The sequence below is a fragment of the Pleurodeles waltl genome, chromosome 5 (genome assembly GCF_031143425.1).
Source record: "Pleurodeles waltl isolate 20211129_DDA chromosome 5, aPleWal1.hap1.20221129, whole genome shotgun sequence".
Lineage (NCBI taxonomy): Eukaryota > Metazoa > Chordata > Amphibia > Caudata > Salamandridae > Pleurodeles > Pleurodeles waltl.
In genome coordinates this window covers 132,855,470-132,881,978 of record NC_090444.1, presented here as the reverse complement: position 1 = coordinate 132,881,978, position 26,509 = coordinate 132,855,470, and the positions used below count along the sequence as shown (strand labels likewise).

General features: G+C 42.4%; 1 protein-coding gene across 1 annotated transcript in view; it reads left to right on the top strand.

Moving 5' to 3' along the window:
- The window catches only part of LOC138295473 (xanthine dehydrogenase/oxidase-like), a 794,335-nt gene that overhangs the window by 567,189 nt on the left and 200,637 nt on the right, over nucleotides 1–26,509 (top strand). Inside the window, exon 27 of the mRNA XM_069233806.1 lies at nucleotides 14,147–14,228. Within this exon, the coding sequence (XP_069089907.1) occupies nucleotides 14,147–14,228 (82 nt within the window). The remainder of the gene's footprint in view (nucleotides 1–14,146; nucleotides 14,229–26,509) is intronic.

Here is a 26,509-nt window from a genome sequence, read left to right as displayed (position 1 = left end):
ATATGTCACTGATTGGTAACTGTTATGCAGGGATAGCCATCATTTGGCCAAGAATGTCACAGTTCAATCATCACAATAGGGTTAGCCAGCATGACACCAATAATTACCAGAACGCTCACTGATGCACCAATGTGATAGGGGAGCCAATGTGTCCCCAAAAAAGCATAGAAATTACATTTAAGAGCCATCAGCCTAAGGATTCTATCATGTCTAAAAGAATGCTAACAATGTTAGTAATGGGCCATCATGTAAGGAACAGCCAGCACTTTGCCAAATAACTGATGAACCATTTAAGAATGGCTCCTATCATGATTTATATGAACTCATGAGGCACAGATCTCTTAACTATGACCAAATACACACATTCTTGCAAACATAGGCTCACTTACACATACATATTCACACAATGTGTGGGTAATGCCACTCATCATTAGAGTGTCAGGTACTAATAAAGCCGTAACTGGTAGTGATGTTAGGGCATCTACCGTTGATGCAACTGTCTTGTACTGATATTAAGAATATCTGTCATTGGCATAGCATTTGAGGAGTGTGCTCAAAAACTGAGGCAATGATGTAAAGGCTTCTGGAGGAAAATCACAGATCTAGGCAGTGACATCACAGTATCTCATAATGATTCCATAGCAGTCTGGGCATCTAATAAAATATATCATTGAGAACCTGCTACACATGGCAACACACCAGCTCCACAAAGGGACATTACTTTTTTTTTAATTAATTTTATTTATTTGTAGGGTGAATGCTAAAAGAAAACTAATTGTCTCTAGGTGTCAGAGACCAAGTGTGCCATGACAATGCTTCTTTGGTTACGCTGATATACACGCTGATTACCTGACTCTTAAAAATATTGTGTCTCATGATGTGCAGGCATATACATAAGCATTGCATAGTTTCAAAGTTTACTACTGGATTCACAAATCTATTTTGCACGTGCAAGAGATCAACCTGATTGTATGAATGTCATTCTATACATTGGTGTTGTTATGCAAACCTTACTCTGCGGAATTTACTCTGCATGAGTCCTAACACAGGTAAGTACCACTCAGGTAAGTGCTTCCTTATGGGATTTTGCCTACATCATGCAATCTTTACTACACAGTACTTTACTCTGCAGGTAAAGGTGCGGGTAGAGGTAAAAAAAAAATAGGGAGGTTCATTTAAGGGTAAAATATATTTTAGGATTTAAGGAAGGACAGAGGTGATGGTTAGTGGTAAATAGGGTAGAGTTAATTTTAGGGGTAAGTGGTGGAGAGGGGTGTATGGATGTACTGGTGAGTTTAGGGATCTAAGGAAATGTAGATATAAAAGGGAGGTAAATGGTTATTTTAGGGTTTAGGGGTAGGTAAAAGTAAAAGGTTTGTTAGGGATTGAGGTGGGTAGAGATAGAGAGGGTAAGGGAGATTTGGTGAGGAGAGCTAAGTGAATGTAAGTGAGATTTTAGGATTCAGGAGTGGTTAGAGGTGAATGGAGGACAGGGTGATTTTAGGATTTATGGGTGGGTAGAAGTAATGGGGTAAAGGTTACTTTGAGGGCAGAAGAGTTAGTAGAGGTTAAAAAGTAAAGGTGTTGTTAGAGATGAGTGGGCAGAGATAAAGGGAGCTAAGAGAAGTTTAAAAAAGGGGGTTTGATACCCCCAATACAGACCCCTCCACCAAAAACAATATATATATTAACATCAAACATTACCACGGGGGTATTACAAGTGATGTTAATGTAAAGGTAAACATGTTTTAACGCCCAAGGAGTAAAGGCATGCAGAGTTAAGGCCTGCATTGTAATGTCCTATATTCATTGGTGTCTTCCAATATTCTACATGCAGATTCCGAAGATCCTTTCTGAAGCCTCCTTTAATACATTACTTTGTGTGTATGTTTGGAAGTCCAAGTAGCTGTGGGAACGACATTCAGTTTTTCAGAATGCTCACAAAGTTATGACTAGGTATGGCCATAAATCAAATTATGAATGACGCTTCAGCAAGGTCAGACTGACCAAAAAGTAGGCGCCTGGCCTCTTAAAACTGTTTGAGATAGGCAGGGTTTGCTCTGGCTCCTGAAAATTTGGGGAGGCGCAGAGTCGGCCCAGACACAGGTTCCAAAGAACGAGGCCTAGAATGACAACTCTCCTTCATTGCGTCAGTCGACAGATGAGGAGATGTGGAAGAGTGCTTTGACCTCTTGCTTTTCTCTTGTGTCTGGACTTACCTGATCGTCTGAGGACTTTAAGTAGGACGACGGCTACCTCGACCTCTGTGACCAGTCCCAGGACCTTCCTCTTGACCTGCTTGGAGTTGCATGCAAATCCACCATCAGCCTAGCTTTAGGGACCCTTCCCTCAAAGCCTTTGGATGCATGGCCTGGCACACGAACCACAACTTTGGGTTGTGGTCACGCTCCAGACACCACAAGCACACGAGTTGCAGATCCGTCATGGACATCACCTGATGACAAGAATTGCAGGGCTTGAAACCTGTCTTCCTAGAAGACATCGCTCAACACACCAGAGGAAGTTCTCAAAAAGAGTTTGACAGCAGTTGAAAAAGACCAGTCAAAAAACGAGTGAGGGGTATCTCTTCTCTTAGATCAGCACTGGCTGGCACAGAAAGAAAAGGACTAACAATAAGAGCATCTGGGTCGGGCCTATATAGGAACTGGAGCTGATCAACAGCACCTACTGACTACGAAATCTTCCGGATCCAGTCTGACACCTGGGGAGAATTCACAGGTAAGAAATCTGCAGCTAGATATTGTCTCTACCAGATGAGGCATTACCGAAGGGAAGTAGTCCCTTCTCGGCAAATGCTTTTGCTTTGATTCATCTTGCATTGGCCCAGGAATTTCATCCTAGTGGCATGATACAAATGCCCCTTACCATCCCTTCTAATCTTGGCACTAGTTCTGAAAACCAACAAATTAGAACCAGACTCCTATTCCATTATTATTAGCTGAAGTATTCAGGCGACCAACCTGCTTTGAACACTCTAAATTGTCAAAGTAAATGCTTCCAACCTCCAGAAAACGAATTCATGAACATCAAGGGAGCACCGAGAGGCAGGGGCTGAGACAGGTGGTAGCTCGCCTCGCGGCAGACCACGAGCTTGATCCCAAGATCAACTACAAGCTTTTTAACTGCAGCAACATTAGCAAACGCTATTGGAGCTGGATTTAGTACAGCAGCTGGCACCAGACTTGCCCTCCTATGGATCCTCGTTAACTAATTTAAAGTGTACCTTTTCCAATTACAGGGCCTAGCATGGGTCCTGCATTATTATTTTTGTCACTACCTACCTGAGTCAGGAGTGGGTAACTAGTGCACCTGCTGCCTTCCTTGGGTGTGGTAGCAGTTTCTCAGGCTCTGTTTTTGTAATTGAGCCCTGATTTCCCATTACCTGTTATCAACATGGTAGGGAGATATAGTACAATCAAAAGTTGAGAGGACAGACAGCCCTGTGTATTGTTGCTGTCACAGGGATGAGCGGTCAGCCCAAGGTTATCCAGAGTCAACAAAACAATCAGGCACTCCCGTTTTTGTCTTGGTCTGATAAATGCACATACGCCAGCAGCGGCGCTCATCAGCATGTATTAGTTTTAGAATTATCACAGTTATCCAAATAACATCTAGAGCGATCAAAGGAACAATAAGTGATTCAATGAGCCATCTGCAGTTTCACAGCATCGACTGTGGGTCCTTAAATGTGCATGGCTTGAAATCTGAGATAGGAGTATGCTACTGGCAGGATCAACCAGAAAGTCCCACCTGCTGGATGGGAGGAGAAGCAACATGCCCATCCACACCTCTCGGAATCCAGCTTTGAGAACACCTGCTTGTGTGCTGTGGTCCGACAGGGCAGGGCAGTTACACAGGCACCAGCATGCCCAGCTGCTCGGCAACAACAGAATGGAGAAGCTGGCCGGGGCTCAGCCTGAGCAAGACACAGAGGTGCTGCAGTCATTCTGAGGTACTCTGGAAATGCACTGGGTGGTGAAGGACAATGGACAGAGTTGCAGGGCCCAGACCACCTGACAGCATCTGGGGCTAGTGCCACCAGACTCCATCCACTCTAGTCAGACCACTTAACAAGCTGCCAGGCTGCTTGGCCTTCACTCTCCTGAGTGGTCTTCACAAAAGACAAACCCACGAGTCAGATATTCCAGGCGGGATTAGGCCAAGCATTCCATCCGTAAATAGACCAAGTCTGCCCAGCTGATAAGAGTACAGTGACAGCTAAATCACTCCTGAGCAAGACTGTTCTGCATGAAGATTTTCAGTTTGTATCCCTGCCTGCTCTTAAGGAAGCAAAACTTGGAGAAAATGGCCATTCGACAGGTCTAGATGGCAACCACAGACTGAGGCCCCTAGGATCGTGTTTTTTGGGCGAAAGACCGTGCACACTTAGTAAAAGGGGGCAGTCGGAGCAAATATATCCAGCTTCTGGAGGCCTGGCTGAGCCTGGAGAGTCAAAATTAGCCTTCATCTGGATGTTTACATTGCAGTCAGACTACAGTGCTGGCTTAACTGTCCCTAAGTAGGCTGTCCTGCATGGGAATGTCAGCTTTGCATCCCTGCCTGCGCTCCGGGTAGCAAGGCTCAAAGGAAACACCCAGTGGATAGGACTGGTGGGCAGTCGTAGACTCAGGGTGCCAGGGGCCCAGGTCCTGGTAGCACCTGGTGGGAAACTACCAGACGACAAGGGGTCCGGAGTACTCAGTCCCTTATATTCTGGATCAAGGCCAAACCCCATTCTTGTAATCCATGCACATCAAATAATCGAGGGGGCCATCGGAGAAAATGCTCCCTACCTATTGGAGCCCTGGATGGGCTCAAAGGGTCTAATGAGCTCTTAGCGGGACTTCCAGGACAGCTCGGGTATCTGGGCTTGCTATAGGAATGCATGGACCGCAACAAGGGTCAGGGGCTCGAAGTAACCAGCCATCTTGCCGCTCTGTGTTTTTATGAAAAAGGATTCCACTCACCCTTGGAAGGGACTGCCACTATGAGGCTCAGGTTCTTAAAGCCCGAGCTGGTTACCAGGCAAGGGGTTATTAGGAGTCCTCATGGATCTCTGGCCCAGGACCCAGTCCGAACTTATGAACCCAGAAAAGTAGGGGAGGCCTCTCTGGTATTATGGGACCCAGTTATGGGCGCTTTGAGACACAGTGGATCAAGCAACAGAGGCCAGCGGCTTTCAACATGGGACCCACTAGGGCTCTGTCCCTGGACCTGGCTAGAGATTCTTATCCCAAGCAAGCAGGGGAGGCCTTCCCAGGCATGCGTGTTCTGGGAACTTTGAGACCTGGCGAGCCAGGGAACCGAGCCCAGGACAGGGGCTACCAACCCACGACCTGCCTGGGTTCTGACCTGGGGCCTAGCCAGACCTCATTCATACAGGCAAGAATTGGAGCCCTCTCTGGCCTATGGGTCCCCATCTCAGGCACTTTGCTACATGGCCCACAGAAACTAGGTGCTTGAGGTCCTCACCCTTGGTCTGCCAGAGCACTGCTGATTCTTGTAATCCATGCACACCAAATATCAGAGGGAAACATTCAAGAGAATATAGCCTGCAGCCCTAAGTGGGTTTGAAACTTCAAATGAGCCCTTACTGGTACTTCCAAGGCAGCTTGGATTTCTGAACACTGAGTCACATGAAGGAAATGATGTGTTTTGTTTATTTATTTTAAGTACCAAACATCACTATTGACTTTGGAACGGCACATTTTGCACCATTGATTTAGGCTTGGTAAGAGACCCCTGTTTGTATTACGCCCAAGCCTAGTTATGCCTCTGTTCACTTCTTTGCATTGCCTTCCCATTGCTTCCATGTTTTCAGTCTGCTGGAAAAAAACAATGCAGCTTGAATAACTGTCTCACAAATGAGGAACAATATGCAAAACTGTGCTAATCCTGCCTTTCTGAATCAGTACAAAGTTCTGTATACCAAATTTGAATACCTTTTTCAAGCATATAAATTTACATTTGAAAATGTTTTTGTGAAATGGCCCTAGATACTCTTTCAGAAACTCTCACAGTTTTTCACAGCACTCTGTTAGTAAATCAATCTGCCAAGTCTTACATACATTTTATGTGATAGGTTAGGGAGCTGTCTGGCTGACAGACCCGCCCCTTTTGTGGCTGTCAGCATACCTTCTGCAAGGACAACATTAGAATGGGGATGAAGAAGAGAACAAAAGAAAAACACCAGGCAACAGGCCTCATTTTATGCGCTGGATTAACATCCCGATATCCATCCTAACCACCCCAACCCTGCTCCAGAATTGGGGTTATACTTATTTTTGAAAACTACGTAAAGGCTGTGGGACTGATGCACAAAGTAAAATTATACTTTTGTGTAAGTTTACAATTATTTGGTATTCACAAAAGTGATTTGCAAGTAGTATCTTTACAAGCTGCCAATGATCACTGGTGTTCCCTTAAAGTATTATTAGAAGATTCACGTACATCCCCTTTAATTTTGAGCTTGGTGGCATAGTTCTTGTTGATGGTAACATGTATCCATTGAGGCCCTATTTCACGTTATCTAAATTGTCGATGTTCAGCAGTCTTAGTGCACATCTCTGCTGCTTCTAGCTTAATTGAAAGCCAAACCAATGCAGCTGTTCCATGTTAAACGAGAAACGCAATCCCTCTAATTATCAAGAGAAACCCTCCCCTTCCAGGCACCCCCTCATCAGCCCCTACCTTGGGCGAATGACTCATCCTGTATATGATAACACTGGTCAAATAGATTCCAGAGGAAGCCCCTTCTGGGCATCTGTGTACGACCACAAAATGTTGGTGTCTCTGTGAGTGAGCCTGTTTTTTGCAAGTGTTTCACATTCCTTTCCAAGGGGTCCTCAAAACAAAATGCAGATACAACCTGTCACTTCTTTGTCCGAACATATCATCAATGTCACTGTCACAGACTGAAACCTGTCAAAGCAGAAGACATTCTGGGCTCAAGAAACCAACTGTCTTGGGTAAAGCTTCCCATCTCCCCTGGTGGAAATGGTTTAAGGGGATCTAATAAAGGTGTACAGCATGAGGTCCAGGGAGCAGGATAATTGGTTTCTGAATGGTAGTCATATGTTACATTTTGCAGAACCTATTCTTATGAGGCAGAAAATAAAATTAATTTTCCTTAATACAAGGCCTTTAGAAATCCTGGTAATACCTGTTACCAATGGAATCGGAATTTAGAGTTAAGGGGTAAAAACGCATGTAGCCATTCCCCATGTAGTGTTACGCAGGCATTTGCAGGAACAAATTGAGCAGGCAAAACCTGATGAATTTCAGGCCAGCAGTACGATAATTATCCATGAAAAATTGTCTAGCATTACAAATTTCCCTGGCCAGCCCCCATTGCATACATCAGTACTTGTAATGCTGAGGTAACTTTACATCCTTGGATTTCCAGTCTTCTATGCATTACTAATCATGGGTATGAAATTACTGCATCAGTACCAATGCAGTTGTAATACAGGTCTAATTTTACCAATTCATTTTTTCACTAAATAGATACATACCGTGAGAATGAAGTTTGTCTTATTCCCGAAGCCAGAGCTTGGCTAGTTTGATTTTTTTAAAACGCTTCACGAGACCACCAACATAACATGTAAACCTCTGCAGTCTTCATCGTGACGCATTACAAGGCCCATATTTATACTTTTTTAGCGCCGCATTTGCGCCGCTTTTTAACGCAAAAAACGGCGCAAACTTGCAAAATACAATTGTATTTTGAAAGTTTGCGCGGTTTTTGCGTCAAAAAGTGGCGCAAATACGGCGCTACAAAAGTATAAATATGGGCACGTCTTTTAGTCAGCGTTCTTTATAAATTACACTATTACGCAGCTAGGCCTTTCACAATGCACGGTGAAAGCAGATTTATTTAATGCTAAAAAATAATACTTAAATGCTGGTTAGTTTGACATTTCAGTCCTCCGTACTCACCCCCTCTATAATGTCCCTCAAAGTTTATAAGTACTGCTTTTGTAGCGGGACCTAGACTGATTTACATATGATTACTCCACATCTGAAGGGGGACGTTGGGCTTAAAATGATTAGTAGAATGCAAGCCCAGTAACTGCACTTGACTGAGATATTTGCAAGCAGCCCTCTCGCCACGTTTTGTCTTTTTTATGACTGATTTTCATGTCTTTAAGTAGGTTTGATTCCATATGTGGTTGGAAAAAACCTTGCTACACCCCACATAGGATATTCATAATTGTATTATAGCAAAAACCATTACAAGCAATTAAAAACATACGTTTCACACTACTCTATACTCAATGAATAATATGTATATTAATTATAAAATATTCTCAATTACAACTTTAATTTTTACTATCACAACCAGAATTTAAATTTTTACTATCAACAGTTTTACAATGAGTTTAAGGATGCTATTCACACACAATTGAGGGAGTTCCAATTTTATTCATCCAAATTTCATAGGTCCTTGTAATACCCCATCCTTCAATTCTTCAATACATAATATTTTCCCCTTTACTCACATCCACCATCAATTCTCCGAGACATTCAAGTTAATCTGTAAGTACTCCGTACGAGCAGCCTGATACCAGGGTTACCATTATCTCTGCTGAGTACATAGTGAATGAGGAGTTCTTTTTCTGCCCTGATTCCTTATTTTCCATGGAATTGGACTTTGAGGTTTTGGCTACTTCTGGCAGCCAAAATCTGAGGGTGAATTTAAACCGGGTCATTTTATGGGGCCGGTAATTCCAGTTATTGGCCGCATTGGAATTAATGGGCTGTGTAATAAGGGCCTAAGTCTTTGAGAAACCTGATTAAACAGAATCTTTTGTATAAAATATATATGTCATGATTGTTCTTTGTGCGCTTGCATATTTCATAAACCATACAGTAAGGCCTTGAATGGTTATCAATGACAACACCTACATTCTGCAGTAACTCTGTTCCAGGCCCATTTCTGATGTCATTAGTCACCATTATCGTTTAGTCCTTGATGTTTAATGCTGTCAGTGGCTCAGCCACCACTATATCACTTTTAATCTTATCAAAAGCTTTACCCCACATTTCATTCTTCTTCTGGACCACTCTTAACTGTGTGCTCTCCTGTGCAAAGTGGAGCACAAACCTAACATAAAACTCGGGGCAGCCATAAAAGCATTCACTAGACACTGTTAACTTGATGCCTTTCATGCATACATGACAGCCTAGGCAAATAACCCTTTACCAACCCATCCTACAATTTATTCTTCTCAGAATCAAACTGCCTTCCCTGAACATGCCTACGACCATCTCAAGTACACTTTACCACGTTCTCTAACAGTTAGACCAGAAACAAAGATATTGTATCAGATTAAGTAACTCCTTTCAAATTCCTGAACAAAATGTTCATGGACCACTGAAAATCAGGAGACACAATGCAAAAATGGCATCCTCTTATAATTTAGGGTCTCTGATGTGTCCCAAAGGATGTAATATGATGTGACTCCTGATGAAGTTCCAAGTCATGCAAATCTTCCCAAATTCCTGTGGGACTTCCTTCCTCGGACAATCTGAACCAACCATTCTGAGCTGTAAACTTCTTCAGTGATGTTTAAATATTTTGTTTTTAACACTCTTTTCCATTATTCTTCAATTCTACAGGCACTTTATGCACATAGTGAAATACCTTTTCCTTCTATATTATCGTTTTGGTACAGCGCTTTATTTTTTATAAGATTGCAGCAAAGACTTTTATCCTCTCATATTTCTTCTAGCAAATTTCCCACTTTATAGGAATTATGTCACTTGATCAGTGAGGTTGGGATCAAGTTGTATGCTTGGGTCCGTTTTTTCCCATTCCAATAAAGATGACCATCTTTTGCCATCATTTGCCACATAAATAGTAGCATTCCTTTGAACCTATCCTGTTACTGCATTATCCCAGATTCTCTAGCATTTGTTCCTTAAGAAAAAAAATTCACTTTCAATTTCCTCAGCACAATAGCAATATAGTGCCTTTCTCTTTGTTCATTCTGTGGCAAAGACATACGCTTCTTCACAATCTTCCTTATCCACTTCTCCTTTGTTGCTTGTAAGAAATTGGGTTATTCATTGTGGGGGGGGTGTCCTTGTAGTAAAGAATAAATTGTTTTTCACTACTGTGAGGCCTACGTCTACCATAGGATAACATTGGATTAATCTATTGCACTTAATAAGTGATAACTTGTTTAGAAATAGGTGGACATATCATGTTTGGTGTTTAAATAATTGTACTTTAAAATCTTCTCAAAGGGTAAAGTCAGACTATAATACACAGTTATGAAAATGCCACTTTCAGAAAGTTGTCATTTTCTTGTCCTGGCAAACACAAACGTTCCCCTGGGATATCCACTCAATACACGTGTACTCATGACTTAAACTCTCACTGAAAACTATACCACTCATCACCGCAGTAATGGTCAGATCAGCACCAGAACAATACCAGGATCACAAACTCGTGAATAATCAATATAAGGACTTTATCTTGTAATGACACAGTGATTTCATGAACATTCCACTACACGTATTCTGCTCAGGTTATTCACAGTTCATTAAAAAAAAAACTCAGCCCCACATTCATTCTCATAAACTGGCGCACACAAATATCTTGATAAAACCTTAAAAAGCTCTCAAAACTGGGAGAGACACATCAGACAGCACACAATTGTCTATTACAACATTACTGATCCCATCAGTTTTCATATAGGCTGCATGACATTTCCATCAAAGTCATAGTCTACTACAGCATGCTACTACGTGGATTAGAATCACATTCATGTCAATGTATTTCAGTGGTCTTCACAGTTGTCTGCTACCTTCTTCATAACAAGACAATATTCTCCCACAAACAGGCATTAAATTATCAATCTGCGTGCTCATGAAGCTACGTTCATGGGGTTACACTTCCCCGGACTGTCTGGATGGACATCATCTTTGCCTCTGAGAACCTCAAAAATGATGAGTTGCTCCATATTTCTATTACCGTACCAATCGTTTTAATGATTGTGCAAGTTTTGTCTCCCCACCACTCTTGGCTCACGATTCTGGTCAACTTTAATTTACCCTTCACCCCTGCTGATAAACTTCAGGAAACAAATTAAGTGTACTTTACTCCTTTTTTAATGGCAAATACCATGTCTCTGGATACCACCCAATCATCAGTATGCAAAAGTCATACCTAAAGTCACAATTCTGAAAATGCCGCTTTTAGAAAGTTGGCATTTTCTTGTCCTAACCATTTGATCCCTGCAGCCTGTTCCTGGATCACATGACTAGGTGTTATTGCAGTTGGCATTTGTGTATTCCGTGCCCCTTGTGTATTCCTCCCAGACAGCCACACAATAGAGGGGCTGGGTGGTGGCAGTATTGTCCACTCTGGTAGGATAGAGGGATGGGGTGCAAAGCTGTGCACAGCACCTTTTCCACTTCAAAGGCTCTGCTTGAGCACACACACAAATAACTTTATACTATGCTATTGAAATTCCAGACACATCTATGGGGGAAAACTCCAGAGGTTTCTTATACTTGAAGCATGCACCAGTTGTAAAATAGTATGCTCAGACTCATTCTTCAGTTCTCTTCTGGACCTGCAGAAGACTTGCACGATCTGACCTGCTGCCTGTGGTCTGCACACTGACATGCAGCTCCAAGAGGACTACTTTACTGCCTGAAGCCTGACCTGTGCCTTGAGAGGACTGTCCTACTGCCTGAGACCTGCCCTTCTGCTTAAATGTAGGACTTCCAGACCGACTCAAAGGACTTGTTGGCTGGCCGTCAGGTAAGAGCATCAAGTACAGAAAAGGCTCCAACCATCTTGAACCTGCACCTGGACCCAGCCTGAGTGAGGCCTGACCCTCCAAGTGGTACTCCTTCAGTCTTGGGCCCTTGGGAGTGATGCTAAAGGTGCACAGAAAGCCCAAATTTAAACCTTTCAGCCAAAAGTGCTCTGAGACCCTAGGAGAGACTTGGACCTGCCTGCTCGCCAATACGCCCAAGGTGAATCATCAGTCACACTGACTTTGTGGAGCTCCCACCACGTTCTTCTCTGCAGCAACAAATCCTGTTCAGCGGCTCCTCTTTAGAAGGGTGTCTGGCCTTATGGAGCCCCTGTTGGATACAGCCTGCAGCTTCGTCCCGCTGGAGATTTTAGATTTTTGTGAAAGAGGACTGGCTTATTACGATCTCCATAGGCTATATTGAGATCGTAATATGGAGGATGGGATTTCCGTCACGTTTGTTCAGGAGCTAAGTCTGATATAGAAATCTTCACAACTTCGTCGAGCAGCTCCTGATGAGGACACCTCCTTCTTGGACAACACCAGCTGCCTTGCCCTGCTTGAACATTACCTCCTCAGATATTTTTCATTGAAAATTCTTCTAAATCCGAAGGTAAGTGGAGACTGGACCTAATCCACTTTGTGTATCTAAAGTGCTCTCCATCATACTCAGCCATAACCTTCGGCTTTTCCCTAGTCTCGCAATACTAGATGTCGGCGGTTGGTGCTTTGATCTCTTAGGTGTTAGATTTTACTAAAACCTTTATAAATGTATAATTCTGGTTCTACTGATTGGATTTTGTTGTTTTAGTGTCAAATAATTTATTAAAATGTACTCTATTTTTCTAAATCAGTGTTTTATATTTCTTGTGGTGTGCTCTTTAAGTGCTGCATAAACATTTTACTCCTTGTCTGTAAGTTAAGCCTGACTGCTTTTGTGTTAAACTACCAGAGGGTAAGGCACGGTTAGCTTTATGACTTTTGTGATTCACCCTGGGAAGGATTGTGCTGTTGGTTTGAAAGACTCACAGCCCCCTCAACCAGGAACCCAATTTCTCACACGGGTGTTCTACCTTGGGCATGGAGGGCAAAGTTATTGGTATGAAGGAATATCTCATGCCACTTTTTCCCACTGTCATTTGAATATAGATTTGCATGTTGATGATGGGTTGTTCAGTATGCTACAGATTCTGGAAACCAAGTGTTTAACAGAGGTGAGATTTTGAAGGAACTTCTCAAAAGCTGTAAGTTTCCTATTGGCTTCAGCTCAAATGCAACTCTTGGCAACCCAGTTGTGAATTTGGAGCTAGTGGAAGTGTTCAGTTTTAGGAGTCTCATACTCATGCTTAATATCTTCAAACAACGTGAGAATCCCTTCAAAATAAAAGCCACAAATCTTAAAGCATTCCTTTGACCTCCAGATTTGGAGGAAGCACTTTGAATATTAGATGTGAGTGGCGATGGGAATGAGCTTAATCCCCTCACTCCGATACTCTGTGGAGTCCCAAATAGCAAGCATTGCACTAGTGATCCTAAAAATGTACATGAGCCGGCCACTCATACTCTTTGAAATGTCCCCCAGGGGTCTGGCTGCCAGGTTTTGTTCAATGTAGCACCACTGTTTATTCATTTCGCCTTAAGTCAATGTGTTATATACCATAACTGGGATGCTTGATAGTAGTGCAGAAGATGTGGGATCCCTAATCCATCTTCCCTGTGGTGTCTCGTTAAGATTTTAAAGGCAAGTCCTGAGCACTGGCCCCTCAAGATGTAGTGTATGGAAACTTCCTGAAGCTGTGATATGTCTTCCCTGCTGATGGGAATGGGCATGGCCTAGAACGTATAAAGGATACATAGTAGAATAGTCATTTTAAGGGCCGCGATCCATCCCACTTGATTTTACCACGCCACTAGGGTTAGCTTATCTTCATGAAGGAGGAATTTGAAATTTGTCCTTATGCAGAGTTGGAGATTGGGCATCAGTTGGATTCCCTGATACTTGATGGAGTTTATTGTCCAGCAAAATTGGATTATTTTGGTCAGTGTTTCTGCCAGGGACCCCTCCCCCCACTACAACTAGACCCTCAAACTTGGCAATATTTATTTGTAAGCCTGTGACAGCTTAATATTTCTCCAAAAGGGGCAATAGGGCCTGCAGTGAGAGTATGGGCACTATGAACTTGAGTGATATATTGTCTGTGAAGGCAGATTTCTGTTTCTATTTTTGTGACCAAAATGGCTATATGAGCTTCTATGTTTACTCCTCAGTTTTGAATCCTTCATCCTTTGCACTATGATAAAAAGATTTGATGAAAAAATAAAAATAATTTAACTTGGCTTTTTCTTTCCAGGCATAACCGCTGGAAGAAGAGGGGAATTGCCATCATCCCAACAAGATTTTGCGTCGGTTTCACTGCTCGATTCCTGTCTCAGGTTTGCCCAGATAGTACCTTTTTATATTGGGGTTAAAGCACACTCCCAGACAACACAGAACCTCCCAAAATATAATAATTTGAAACATTGTTCTGACAGTATATTTGTGACAGAAGTAATCAGTAATTTCTACAGTACACTACATTATGATTATTTAAGTAAAAATATGGGAAGCACACTGATGCAGGGATGGTCACCACAAACCTGAAGGGGAGAGATGTAGAGGTGAGGGGGGTGGAAACGAAGAGGGAAAATAAAAAAAATAAAAAAACAGTCTTACCTTACTACCATCTCCTGCCGTCTCGCCCCTGTTTCCTCAATGTTCTGGTGTCGCAGCATTCACTGGGACACCTGCACAGGCTCCCCAGCAATCCTGGCACTGCTTTCATGCTAAACTTAGCATGAAAGCAGTGCCAGGATTGGTCTGAGCGCCTGGGACCACCGCTCAGACACAGTCCTGGGGTCTATGCAGTTTCTCCAGGCCGGCTGCTAAACACAGCTGGGCTGGAGAGACCTAAGTGTGCATGTGTGTTTGGCTGGCCTGAGATGGCCGGCCAAACACACTTGCACACTTAGGTGCACTCTATCCTCCTCCTACCTCCCATGCTGTAGCCCCAGCCCTCCCTGCACTGCTGGCTGAGCCAGCAGCAGAAAAATAAAACAACTATGGTTTTATTTATCTGCTGCTGGCTCAACCGGGGGGGGGGGGTGATGCTCCCTTGCCATTGCTAAGGAGCTGCCCCTGCACTGACGTCCATAAAAAGAGTCAAACTATATTATATAGAACCCATTAGTAGGTTTAATTTTTTTTCTCTCTCATACACTGATGTCATTCTTTCTTTTGTTGTGTTTTTGGATAATCCATCATAAGGATTTTTAGGGTACCTGGAGCAAGGCAAATATGGGCATTTCTTGTAGAAAAATCTTGACTTAAAAGTGCTAAAAATAACGCAGATACAGAAGATAACAAGGAATGCCAGTCCACATTCACATAAGAATGGCTGGGAGAGTCATGCCTTTGGTGATTTCACAAACTGTGCTGTATATTGCAGCTCTTTCAGGAACAATATGTTATAAAGGCAAGGAATATATTTACAGCTGTTACAATTGCTTATTTGTAAGCAAATCCAAGCTTAACTACCTCTTGACACTACAGCAGAGGCAGGCTTTTGTTGACAGTGCTGTATTGAGCCTGTGCATGGTTGCATTGATATGGCTTTCATTGTGTTACTACATATAAAATGCATGGATTAATTATAATTTCAGGGCTAAGACTCTGTCCCAGAACCCATTGTCCCTGAATGAGAACAGTTTTTTTTGCACATAAGCTGTAGAATCATGCTGAGGCTAGAAATGTGTGAATCATTAATAGCGATCTCATTATATCATGGGTACCTGCATTTATGTTGTTGTAATGTTAATAATGTTTAATTTATTGTTTTATTTTTGTATACATGTCCTGTAATTGTTTTGTTGTTTTTCTTTATTGGAAACATGTATTTTTAAGTAACGTCTAATTTAATTTATTTTAGTTTATTGATATTTATTTTATAAGATTATGGATTTTATATGGGTTTTGGGCAGGCAATGGTTTAAAAATTGTATTTTTATTTTTTTCAGTTAATTTAAATTTTTATATTATTTATGAACTTTTATAATTACTAGTTAAAAATTATTAATTGCCTAGTTTGACATTTATTTAATAAGATTTTTTTTTTAAATCTCTTTATTGTGGAGAATAACAAAAAAAAACAACAGCATATACCATTGACAACCAAGTCGGTCCAGTACTATACACATTTGGTGGATCATTATACAGAGTGAGAAGCCAGCATGAAAGTACTTAATGTTCACTGAGGAGTGGGGGGGAGAGGATGGACACTCGGGTGTGTGCATAATTACATAATTGACAATTCCTATCTGTGTCTATTACCCAGACATTTATTTGATAAGATTATGGATTTTATAGGGGTTATGGGCTGAAAGTGGTTCAAAATGGTATTTTTACTTTTTTCAGTTAATCCAAATGTAATATTATGTTTGAACTTTTGTAACTACTAATTAAAAATGTATCTTTCATTTAGTTTGATTTTATAGGGATTTTCGGTGACCAGTGTTTTAAAATCTATATATTTTACATTTTTATTTCAAATATTCGTGTATGGTTTAGTTTAACAGATTTTCAAAATGTTTTTATTATTTAAAAGAATTAAGAAATAATTTTTAAATATTTTAAAATGTTTCATTTTTAAGTGAAATTTTTTTTTGGGGATTGTTATAAATATATAGCTAAATTTTGAGAATGAAATTCATTATACATTTGCGGCAAATATTAGATTTTTTTAATTCTTTTTTACTTTTAAAGATTTTTTTAATTCATTTAGTTTTGCTATTTTGCTATAGTAAGACATTACTGTTATTTATTATTAAGTATTCTATATGTATTTAAATATTTGTTTTTATTTTAATGTTGATTAGTATGGAGAGTGAGAAGTAACTTTTATTCCGCGAGAGACAATCATTTTATACAGTTTTTTGTATTTAGGTTTAATAATACTTAGCACTCCAGTCGCCAAGATTCCAACCTTTTTACCAGTGTTGCTTAGTTCGAAGTGCTAATAGTAAATCTGACTTCCCAGAGCTGAGCACTTTCCCCAGTGTTGCTTAGTTTGAAATGAAAATAGTAAATGTAACCCTTCATGCGTCAAACACTATACCTCCAGAGTCCAGCACTTTTGCCAGTTATTTTTTATTTTTGAGTGGGTATAGTAAATCTGACCCTTCCCCCAAGAGTCTCATACTTTCTACACTGTTACTTAATTTGGAATGAGAATAGCAAATAAATCCAACCTGTCTTCCCCAGAGTCCAACACTTTCTCCAATGTTCCCTATTTTGGAGTGGGAATAGTAAGTACAACCACCTCCCTTCCCCAGAGTCCAGCATTTTCCCCAATGTTGCTCTATTTGGTGTGAGAATAGTAAATCATGAGTCCAGGGTCCAGCACCTTCCCAGTGTTGCTTAGTTTGGAGTGGGGATAGTAAATCTAAACTGGTGGGGGTAGTATGTTAGAACACTTCCAGCGTTGCTGAGTGTGGACTAGGACTAATCAGTCTAACCCATACAGAGTCCAACACTTTTGCAAATGTGGTCTAGTTTCGAGAGGGATTGGTAAATATAACCCTCCCTGGGCCAAACACTTTCCTGAGCGTTGCTTGGATTGAAGTGGACTAGCAAATTGGAGCCCCCCAAAGTCCAGCACTTTCCTCGGTGTTTGGAGTTAGAGTTGTAAATCTGACCCGCCCTCCCTACCCCAAACAATTCCATCACTTTCCCCATTGTGCCTTACTTTGGAATAGGAATAGTGAACCAGACACCCTCACCCCAGAGCCCAACACTTTCACCAATGCTTGAAATGTGAACCGTCAATATATTCCAGTAGTCCCACATGCCCCCAATGTTGCTTAGTTTGGAGTTTGAACAGTAAATCAGCATCCCCGACTCCAGCACTTAACCAATGTTGCTTAATTTGGGGGTAAGGGATAGTAAATCTAAACCCCCAAAGTCAACCATTTTTCAAAATATTGTTCACCTGTTGAGTGGGGTTAGTAAATCCGAACCCCGCACCCCCTCGATGTAGCTGTGAAGTCAGTCCGATCCCTGCAAAGTCCAACACTTTCCCGTGTTTGTGTGTTGCTTAGTTTGGAATAGGAGGAGTATATCTTTTCCCGTCCCAAATAAGAGCTCAGCAGTTTATACAATTTTCCTTAAATTGCAGTAGGAATATTAAATCTGACCCCCCAAATATATCCTTTTTCCACACTTTTAGATGGAGTAGAGTTAGAATAGTACTTAATATTGCATTTTTTCCAGTACTAACTGGATTGACCTTAGAATGTTAACTTGTGCCCCCTCCCTTTATGCTGATGCACTTTCCTCAATTTTAGTAGTATTAGCATTAGCCTCGTACATCTGACCCCCCATTATAAATTAATTTATTAAAATATGAAATGTATTTAAAAACTATTTTGGATTTTGGAAGATTTATGAGAATTTTTTTTATATTTTTAAATTTAAAAAAATTAACTGGTGAAGATCATTAAAAATAAAAGATTTTTAAAAACATTTTTAATTATTTTTATCTTACATTTAGTAAATTAAATACAAATACTTTTAATGTGAACAGTTGTTTTGTTAGTTGTACTTTAAAATACATTTTAAAGAATAATTACAAAATGAATTCATTTTAATTACCTGAAATATATTTTTAAAAAGTATTGCATCTTTGTAAATTCTAAATTGATAATAATTAAATGCATTTGCTAATTCTTCTGCAACAAAATCTCCACCATTGACATAAACTTCGCACCCCAACCCACCGCTGCTGATACCCTCAGCCTCGTTGCTCCCACTGAGGCAAACTCGATGCAAACTCCGACCAGCTGCTCACCACCTGGGACTAGCTCACCACACACAACACAACAGCTGTCATGAATTCCATTCACTCAGTAGCACCCATGGACCATGTCCCCACCATATTTTCAACCTTGGGATCAAGATAATCAGCAACAAGCTCACCGCCATTTTGAACTCATCCATAACTATGGCCACCTTCCCCGAAGAATGGAAACACACAAAAGTCAAACCCTTCTCAAGAAACCATCCTTTCACCCTACTGAACTCAAGACCACCCATCCTATCTCTCTGCTCCCCTTTCCCGCCAACGTTCAAAAAAATGCAATCAACCGCCAACTCAAGGAACATCTGGAGGGCAACAGTCTTCTGGACTCCTCCCAATCCGGATTCCATACTAACCACAGCACTGAAACCACCTTGATTGCTGGCCCCGACGACATCAGAACTCTCCTTGACCAGGGAGAAATGGGAGCTCTGATCGTCCTCGACCTCTAAGCACCATTCAACACCATATCCCTCCACACCCTTATCAAAATGCTTCACCACATTGAAGTCCAATGGGACACCCTCAAATGATTCACCTCCTTCCTTGGCCAACATCATCAGAACCCACGGATTGAACATCATATCCTATGCAGATGACACCCAGCTCATCCTGTCACTGTCAGAAGACCCCTCGACCATGAGGGCTAACTTCCCCAGGTGCATGATGGGCATTGCCGACTGTATGAAAAACAGCTGCGTAAAACTCAAAATAGACAAAACGGAAGTGCTGATATTTGGGAATAACACCATCCCGTGGAATGACTCCTGGTGGCCTTCTGAACTAGAATCCGCACTCACTCGACAGACCGCTCTTGCAACCTTGGCATCATCCTGGTCAGTGAGCTCACCATGAAAAACATGATCAAAGCAGTCTCCTCCACCTGCTTCCTCACTCTTGCATGCTCCTTAAGATCTTCAAATCGCTCCCTGTCAACAAACAGATGAATTGTCACTCAGTACCTAGTCATCAGCTGGCTCAATGACAGCAATGCACTCAACGCACCTCGTAAAGAGACTACAGACCATACAGTACACAGCAGCCACATTCGTCCTCGACCTCCCCAAACTGACCCACACAATCCCACAACTCAAGAAGCTCCACTGGCTCTCCATTCAGAAGAGATGCCAATTTAAAATGCTGATCCACACCTACAAAACCCTTCACAATCAAGGACCAGCATACATCAACCACCGGCTGAACTCCCACCAACCCTCCAGACACGGGTGCGCTGCTTTCCTCTCCCTCGCACCCCAACCTCCTCACCCCCCGCATCTGACTAAGCAATAGTTGAAGATGCTCCTCCTACATCACGACAAAATCCTTGAATGACCTCCCTTTTCACCTTCGGACATCTTCCACCTTTCTGGAATTTAGGAAAGGACTCAAGAACTGGCTGTTCAACTAAGCTCCCATAGCAGCAATGTTCTCAGCGCCAGGATACCATCTCAGGTGATTAACCCCACTTCAAAAATACTATGGGGGTCATTCTGACCCTGGCGGTCATTGACCGCCAGGGCCAACGACCACGGAAGCACCGCCAACAGGCTGGCGGTGCTTCCTGGCCAATTCTGACCGCGGCGGTAAAGCTGCGGTCAGAAAAGGGAAACCGGTGGTTTCCCGCCGGTTTTCCCCTGGCCAAAGGAATCCTCCATGGGATTCCGACCCCCTTCCCGCCAGCCTGTTCCTGGCGGTTTGCACCGCCAGGAAGAGGCTGGCGGGAACAGGTGTCGTGGGGCCCCTGGGGGCCCCTGCACTAAGATTTTCAGTGTCTGCTTGGCAGACACTGAAAATTGCGACGGGTGCCACTGCACCCGTCGCACCCCAGCAACTTCGCCGGCTCCATTCGGAGCCGGCTTCATCGTTGCTGGGTCTTTCCCGCTGGGCCGGCGGGCGGCCTTTTGACGGTCGTCGGGGTCGGAATGACCCCCCTATATGATATGATTCTATTATCAATAGTTGTTTGCACTTTACTTTGGGTTTTGCCATTTTTGTTAATTTTAATGTTTGGATTTTAAACTCAATTTTATTGTTATCTACGTGATATTTTGGAACTAATGTTTCTGATGGATACGTCTAACCAAGCCTTTAAAATATTCCTCGTCAGCCAGGCTTGATCCAGAAGTTTTTTTCAGCATTATTTCTTCATGCCACTAGATGGCAACTTGCACCTCGGTGCAGACTCTGTACTTTACTGGAAAAAGACAGAGCAGAGTCGCATATAAGCACTAATCCTTGCACACAGTTTGACGTTGATGTTGAACTTTTGATGACTCCTAAAACAGAGAAAAATCCAGTGGGCTTGGGAAAGTTGTCCCTTCCTAGGACTACATGCTGTCACTGAATAAAACAGATGTCCGTCAGACTTGCACAAGGTGTGTCTCTGGTGTTTGAGCTGAGGGCATGTCTCAGAGTCATGCTACAAGTGTACTTTCATGTTATTGAAAGCAAACGGGGACTGCAAATCGAAGCTGTACATCACTGAACACAAGAAGTAGTCATGGACCTCACATAAGCCCACTCCTGCTGCAATTTAAGGGTGCAAACCCACTCTGAAGGTCACTCCCACCAGAGGTCTACTTTGTCTTCACGTTCTGCGTTAAGTCAATGTTGAAATCCAAATGTAAACACAAGAAAGTGAAGCAGGATTCAACCTCATCCTGTCACTCTATCTAAGGAGAAGTCACAAGCATGTCACAGTGTCAGTCAGACCATCGGCAACACTATGGTAGATTGAAGCCTTTAAAGAGGCAATGTTACAGATGTTTGGCACTAATCTATCAGGCCCAAAGAATTTGCAGGGGCCATCAGTCAGGTTACCGCCAGTGGATCTGTCCTCAGCCCTGTCTGACCACAATTGAAACTGTTATAGGCTCTGTGCAGACTCGGGTACAGACTTCCATCCCGGCTCACAACCTGTGTAGGTACCTCCCTCTTCATCAACACTAGTACTGACTGCACCGAAGGACGACCCAGTGCTGATTTTGATTTCTGACTGCATCTCCTAAAGAAAATACACCCTCAGAGGCTCCATTATATTTTTGGCTCTGACTGTGACCAAAGCTTGACATTGCTAGAGCTGATGGTGGTGGGGATTTGGAGGATTTACCCCCTTATTACGATGAAAATTGTTCTGTGGATCATGAAGTTGATACTTCCCAAGATACAGGGTTGAACTCACCATTTAGAGCTACAGTGAAGGACTGTGCTTCATTTGCAGTATAATTCGATGAGCAGCTGAGGTCTTGGATCTACCACTATGCTCTACTGAGATTAAGACAAATGTCCTCATGGAAATCTGTAGCCTGAGACAGCCACAAGTGAGCCCTTGCTTTCTTTCAGTGAAGCCCTCATTGACCTCTGAATGGCTGCCTGGTCAAAGCCCTGTTCTTGCCCACTGGTGAATAGACAGATGGCCATATATCGGAGACCGACACCTGGTGGCTCTGATTTCTTCACTAAACATCCTACTTCAGAGTGTCTGGTTGGTCAGGCTTCAACCAGCAAGATGGGCCCCAATTCAAGCCCCTATTAATCCCCTGAATAGGGAGTTCAACAGGATTGAGGCATTCGGAAAACAAATGTTCTCTTCGACTAACCTATAATTGAGGGTGTCAATGCAGTTTATTTATTGGTCCGATATATACTTGTGCCATCTGGGACATGGCCAGCAAGATCTTGCCAGCTGTCCCAGAAGACCTTAGGACCTCACTGGCCTAAACCATTCAGGATGGTCAATATGTTAAAAAATATGTGAGTCATGCTAGCCTTGATACTACAGATTCTTTGGGAAGGGTAGTTGGCACCAGTGACGTACTCCACTCCATAGGTTTCTCTGGAGACAAACAGGCCTCTTTTATGGACATGCGGTTTGATGGCCCATGTCTGTTCACTGCAAAAGATAATTCTGCCTTGGAACATTTCAAAGAGAGTAGGACCATAGTATGGTCACTGTGTCTTTTGGCCCATGCCAAAACGTTTCCTCACTAGTTTAGGAAATTCTGAGGCTACTCTAAGGGATCAGAATATCGGACCCCTCTTCACCCTTTGCTGCAGTCACCCCAGTCCTTTTGAAGTCAGGGGACTTGGAACTAGCATTCAACATGCAGGCCACCAAGGGAACCACTCTGCCCAGCCCCTTCACTAGCAGCAGCAGCACAGATGCATAACCCTCTGTGAGAGGTTTGAGGATTTATCAAACCGGACAGATGGGTCCTTCAAACCATTCAGCATGACTTTGGTAATGGAAAAACCTTATATTCTTGAAACATTGTCCCGTAACACTCCTAAACTCTTTGCACTGGAGTGCACATCTTTAGCCTTGACAATTTGTTTTTGTTTTGAGTTTGAGGGTACTGTGTACTTGCAGGTACACACTACTTCTAAGGGAAGCACCTTTGCTCCTAGCATTTCATGCCTCTGTGTCCATAAGTTTAAAACAAAATATCAGTACTGACACCAATCCCTTTAGAGACCAGATTAAACTCTAGAAGAGGTACATCAACATTGTCCTTTTAATTTGGATCTGCCCAGTACCATGCACTTTTTGGAGTGGATAAAAACACAAAACAAATTCCTGAAGTTTACCAACTCCATTAGTGCAGAGATATTGACCTTTCTTGATACCAAAATCTTTCTTCAAGGTGGGACAGTATGAACAGATACACATCACACGCCATCTGATAGAAACAACCTTTATGAGTCAGCAATTTTTACCTGTGCCCCTATCTGAACATTTGATTATCAACCTATATTTAACACTGCAACTTAATTATAGATGTATAGAAGACTCCAATAAACATGCAGAGCCACAAACAGAAGACATCACAAGAACATCATTCAAAAATCCCTAAAAAGAGCAAAAAATAACAATAAGGATGCCCTCATAGAACACACACCATTAATGTGCAGTAACGAATTGTCTAACCACATAAAGAAGCAGTGGCTGATCTTGGGTACAGGCAACCTTAATTTTGAAAAACCTCTGTTTTCACATAAACCTACTAGGATTACCAGGGATGACCATAATACACGTGAGGAAGCACTGACCTGAAAAGAGAGGCAACACTTCCATCATGTGCGGGTTACCAGCAGTGACAAGGCATCTCCTTGTGGTAACTGCAATTTAAGTCACCTTACAAAAGTATCTAAAATGTTGGACCTGGGATCTGCAAAGGAGTGATCCAGCGAAAGCACACTGACTGCAAATCCACCCATGTTGTATACCTTATTATCTTCCCCTGCAAATTATGCTTTTTTACGGTGTTAGAAATTATGGCCCTCATTACAACATTGGCGGTAAATCCCGCTAGACCAAAATGACAAAAATCCAATCAGTGGAATAAGAGTTATTTACTTTTCAATAATCAAATGCAGAGCTTTCAATAGGACTCATCTTAGATTCTTTATGGTAATTTGTGTGATGCATTCAAATATTGCTGTCCTAGAAGTCGATGCACTTCTCATAGGTAATTTCTGACCTCACTGAGGTGTATCGTAGTTATGAATAAAGTGCATGCCTCACAACGGCGAGGTGCACAGTAAAACAAAGTCGGGACCGCTCGGGTCCAAGTTAATCAAGTAAACACACCTTTGCAGCTGCGGGCCGGGACAATGAAGTACCTGGTTATATGCAGGCGTTGCTTCAGAGAGTGGAGTCCGGCACGGGCCCAGCTCACTGCGCAGGTGAGGTACAGGTGCGTGCAGCACCTCACAGTTGCCTGGGCAACTGGGCAGGTCACTTCTTTCAGCAGTGCCCATGTCGATTAGCAAAGGTGCACTCAGAGCATCATTGACTGTCTCTCAGGTGCAGGCTGCAATGAATTGCCGTACTTGCCAGGGAGACTAATAAAGGAATGATCCAGTTTTCCCAAAGTGGAGAGGGATTGGCAATTATGCACCGCACTCCAGCCAGTCAGGAATGCTCCTTAGAAGCAGAGAGCAGGTGCTTGATGAACGGCCCCTGAGATCTCGGGAAAGAACAGTGGGCAAGCCAACAAGCCCTTGAAGTCACTCTGTGATAGTCCTTAGTTCCTTTTGGCAGGATAGAGATCAGAAGGCTTCAGCACAGCTCAGCAAAGCAGGGCAGAAGCTCCTGGCAACAGTCAGACACAGCAAGGTAGAAATCCTTCTATCAGCCTTTACTCCAGCAGAGTTTCTTTCAGGTCCAGACGTGCACTGATATCAGGGGATCAGAACTCCAGTACATGTACTAAAAAGTGCCTTAGATGTGGGGGATGACTTCAAGGATCCTTCTGAAGTGTGCAGGTCCCCCTTTGAGCCCAGTCCTGATTCCAGACTATCATTATGGTGTAATCAGCCCTTTTATGTGGGGACAGCAAATGAATGCAGATGCAGTTGAGTGTCCGGTGTTGTGGGTGTCTGGAGGGATTGCACAATTGTAGCTGTCACCCAGCACAGACCAGACATGAATTTGAGGCAGGCTGTCAGGCACGCAGAACAGTGAAATCATAGAAATGCCCACATTCTAAAAGTGGCATTTCTTCTAAAATAGTAATACTAAACCAGCCTTTACCAGTAAAGAGGATTTATTATTACCATTCCAATGATATGGAACATGATACAGCTATTCCTTTCTAATCAGGAATTACAGCTTTAAAGTATATTAAGAAGTTCCCAACGCTGACCTATGAGTACGGGTCCTGCCTTTTACTTACATGGCACCCCGCCTTTTGGACTATCTAGGACCTTCCTTAGGGTTGCCATATTTGTAACAAACAGGGAGTTTAAGGCTTGGCAAGAGTTTGAAATGCCAAGTCGAAGTGGCAGTAAAAAACAAAACAGCACTACAGGCTCTGCAGTGGTGGATCTGAGACAAGTTATTTGGGCTACTTAAGTGCACAATCATGGCTGCAGGCCCACTAGTACCCTTTAATTTACAGGCCCTGGGTATGGGGGATACCACTTTACAATATTCCAATTGTGGATACACCAATGTTGCCATGTTTAGTGGAAAAACACATGAAGTTTAGCACTGGTTAGCAGTTGTAAAGTGCTCATAGTTCTAAGTCTAACAAAAAAGATGCAGCTGAAAACAGGAGGTGAAAGGCAAAAAGTCTGGGGTAAGACCACCATAAGGATGCCAGGTCTAACAAATGGGATGACATGTAGAAAAATTAAATAATGGATTGGAGAAAACAGAAGCACACAAGAGCTGCATTTGCCAATGTACCCCCATTTTACTTGTTTACCTAAAGGAGGGTGTGCTTTCTCTTTTCAATGTGTGACACAAGGATGTACCTTCCTGTAACATCTCATAAGGTGAAATAGAAGCCCTTAAAAAAGTATGTATAGTATGATCCCTACTATGGAATGTTTATCTGTTTCCAAAACAAATAGTGTTTTGAAGGGCCATTTTATACCGACTGAGAGTTTAGGTTTTTAACAGAGGGCATATCTTTCATGTGAAGGAGGAACAGCGCTATTGTAAATGTGTTTGTCCTTTTTATGGCTATGAGTGTGACACTACACACAACGCAGTGTTAAACTCTGTAAAATATTTTTTGTAGAGGTGTGAGTAAGCAACCCATGTGCATAAATCATGCACAACCTAATTATCTCATGTTGTTCAGAACTGAGGAACCAGGAATTTCCCAGCAAACAAAATCTCATGTTATTTGTAGGGTGATTGTGCACATTTGTAAGAGTATGGTTTAACTAAACTAAGTACTTGAAAAATAAACTTCCTCTGGAGCCAAAATGTCCTGGTAAAAGGTGGATGACCACAAGGGTAGTGACAACAACCAGCTGAAACGTGTTGACCAACAGACTGAGGAGCTGTTGATACTCCATGTACAAACTACA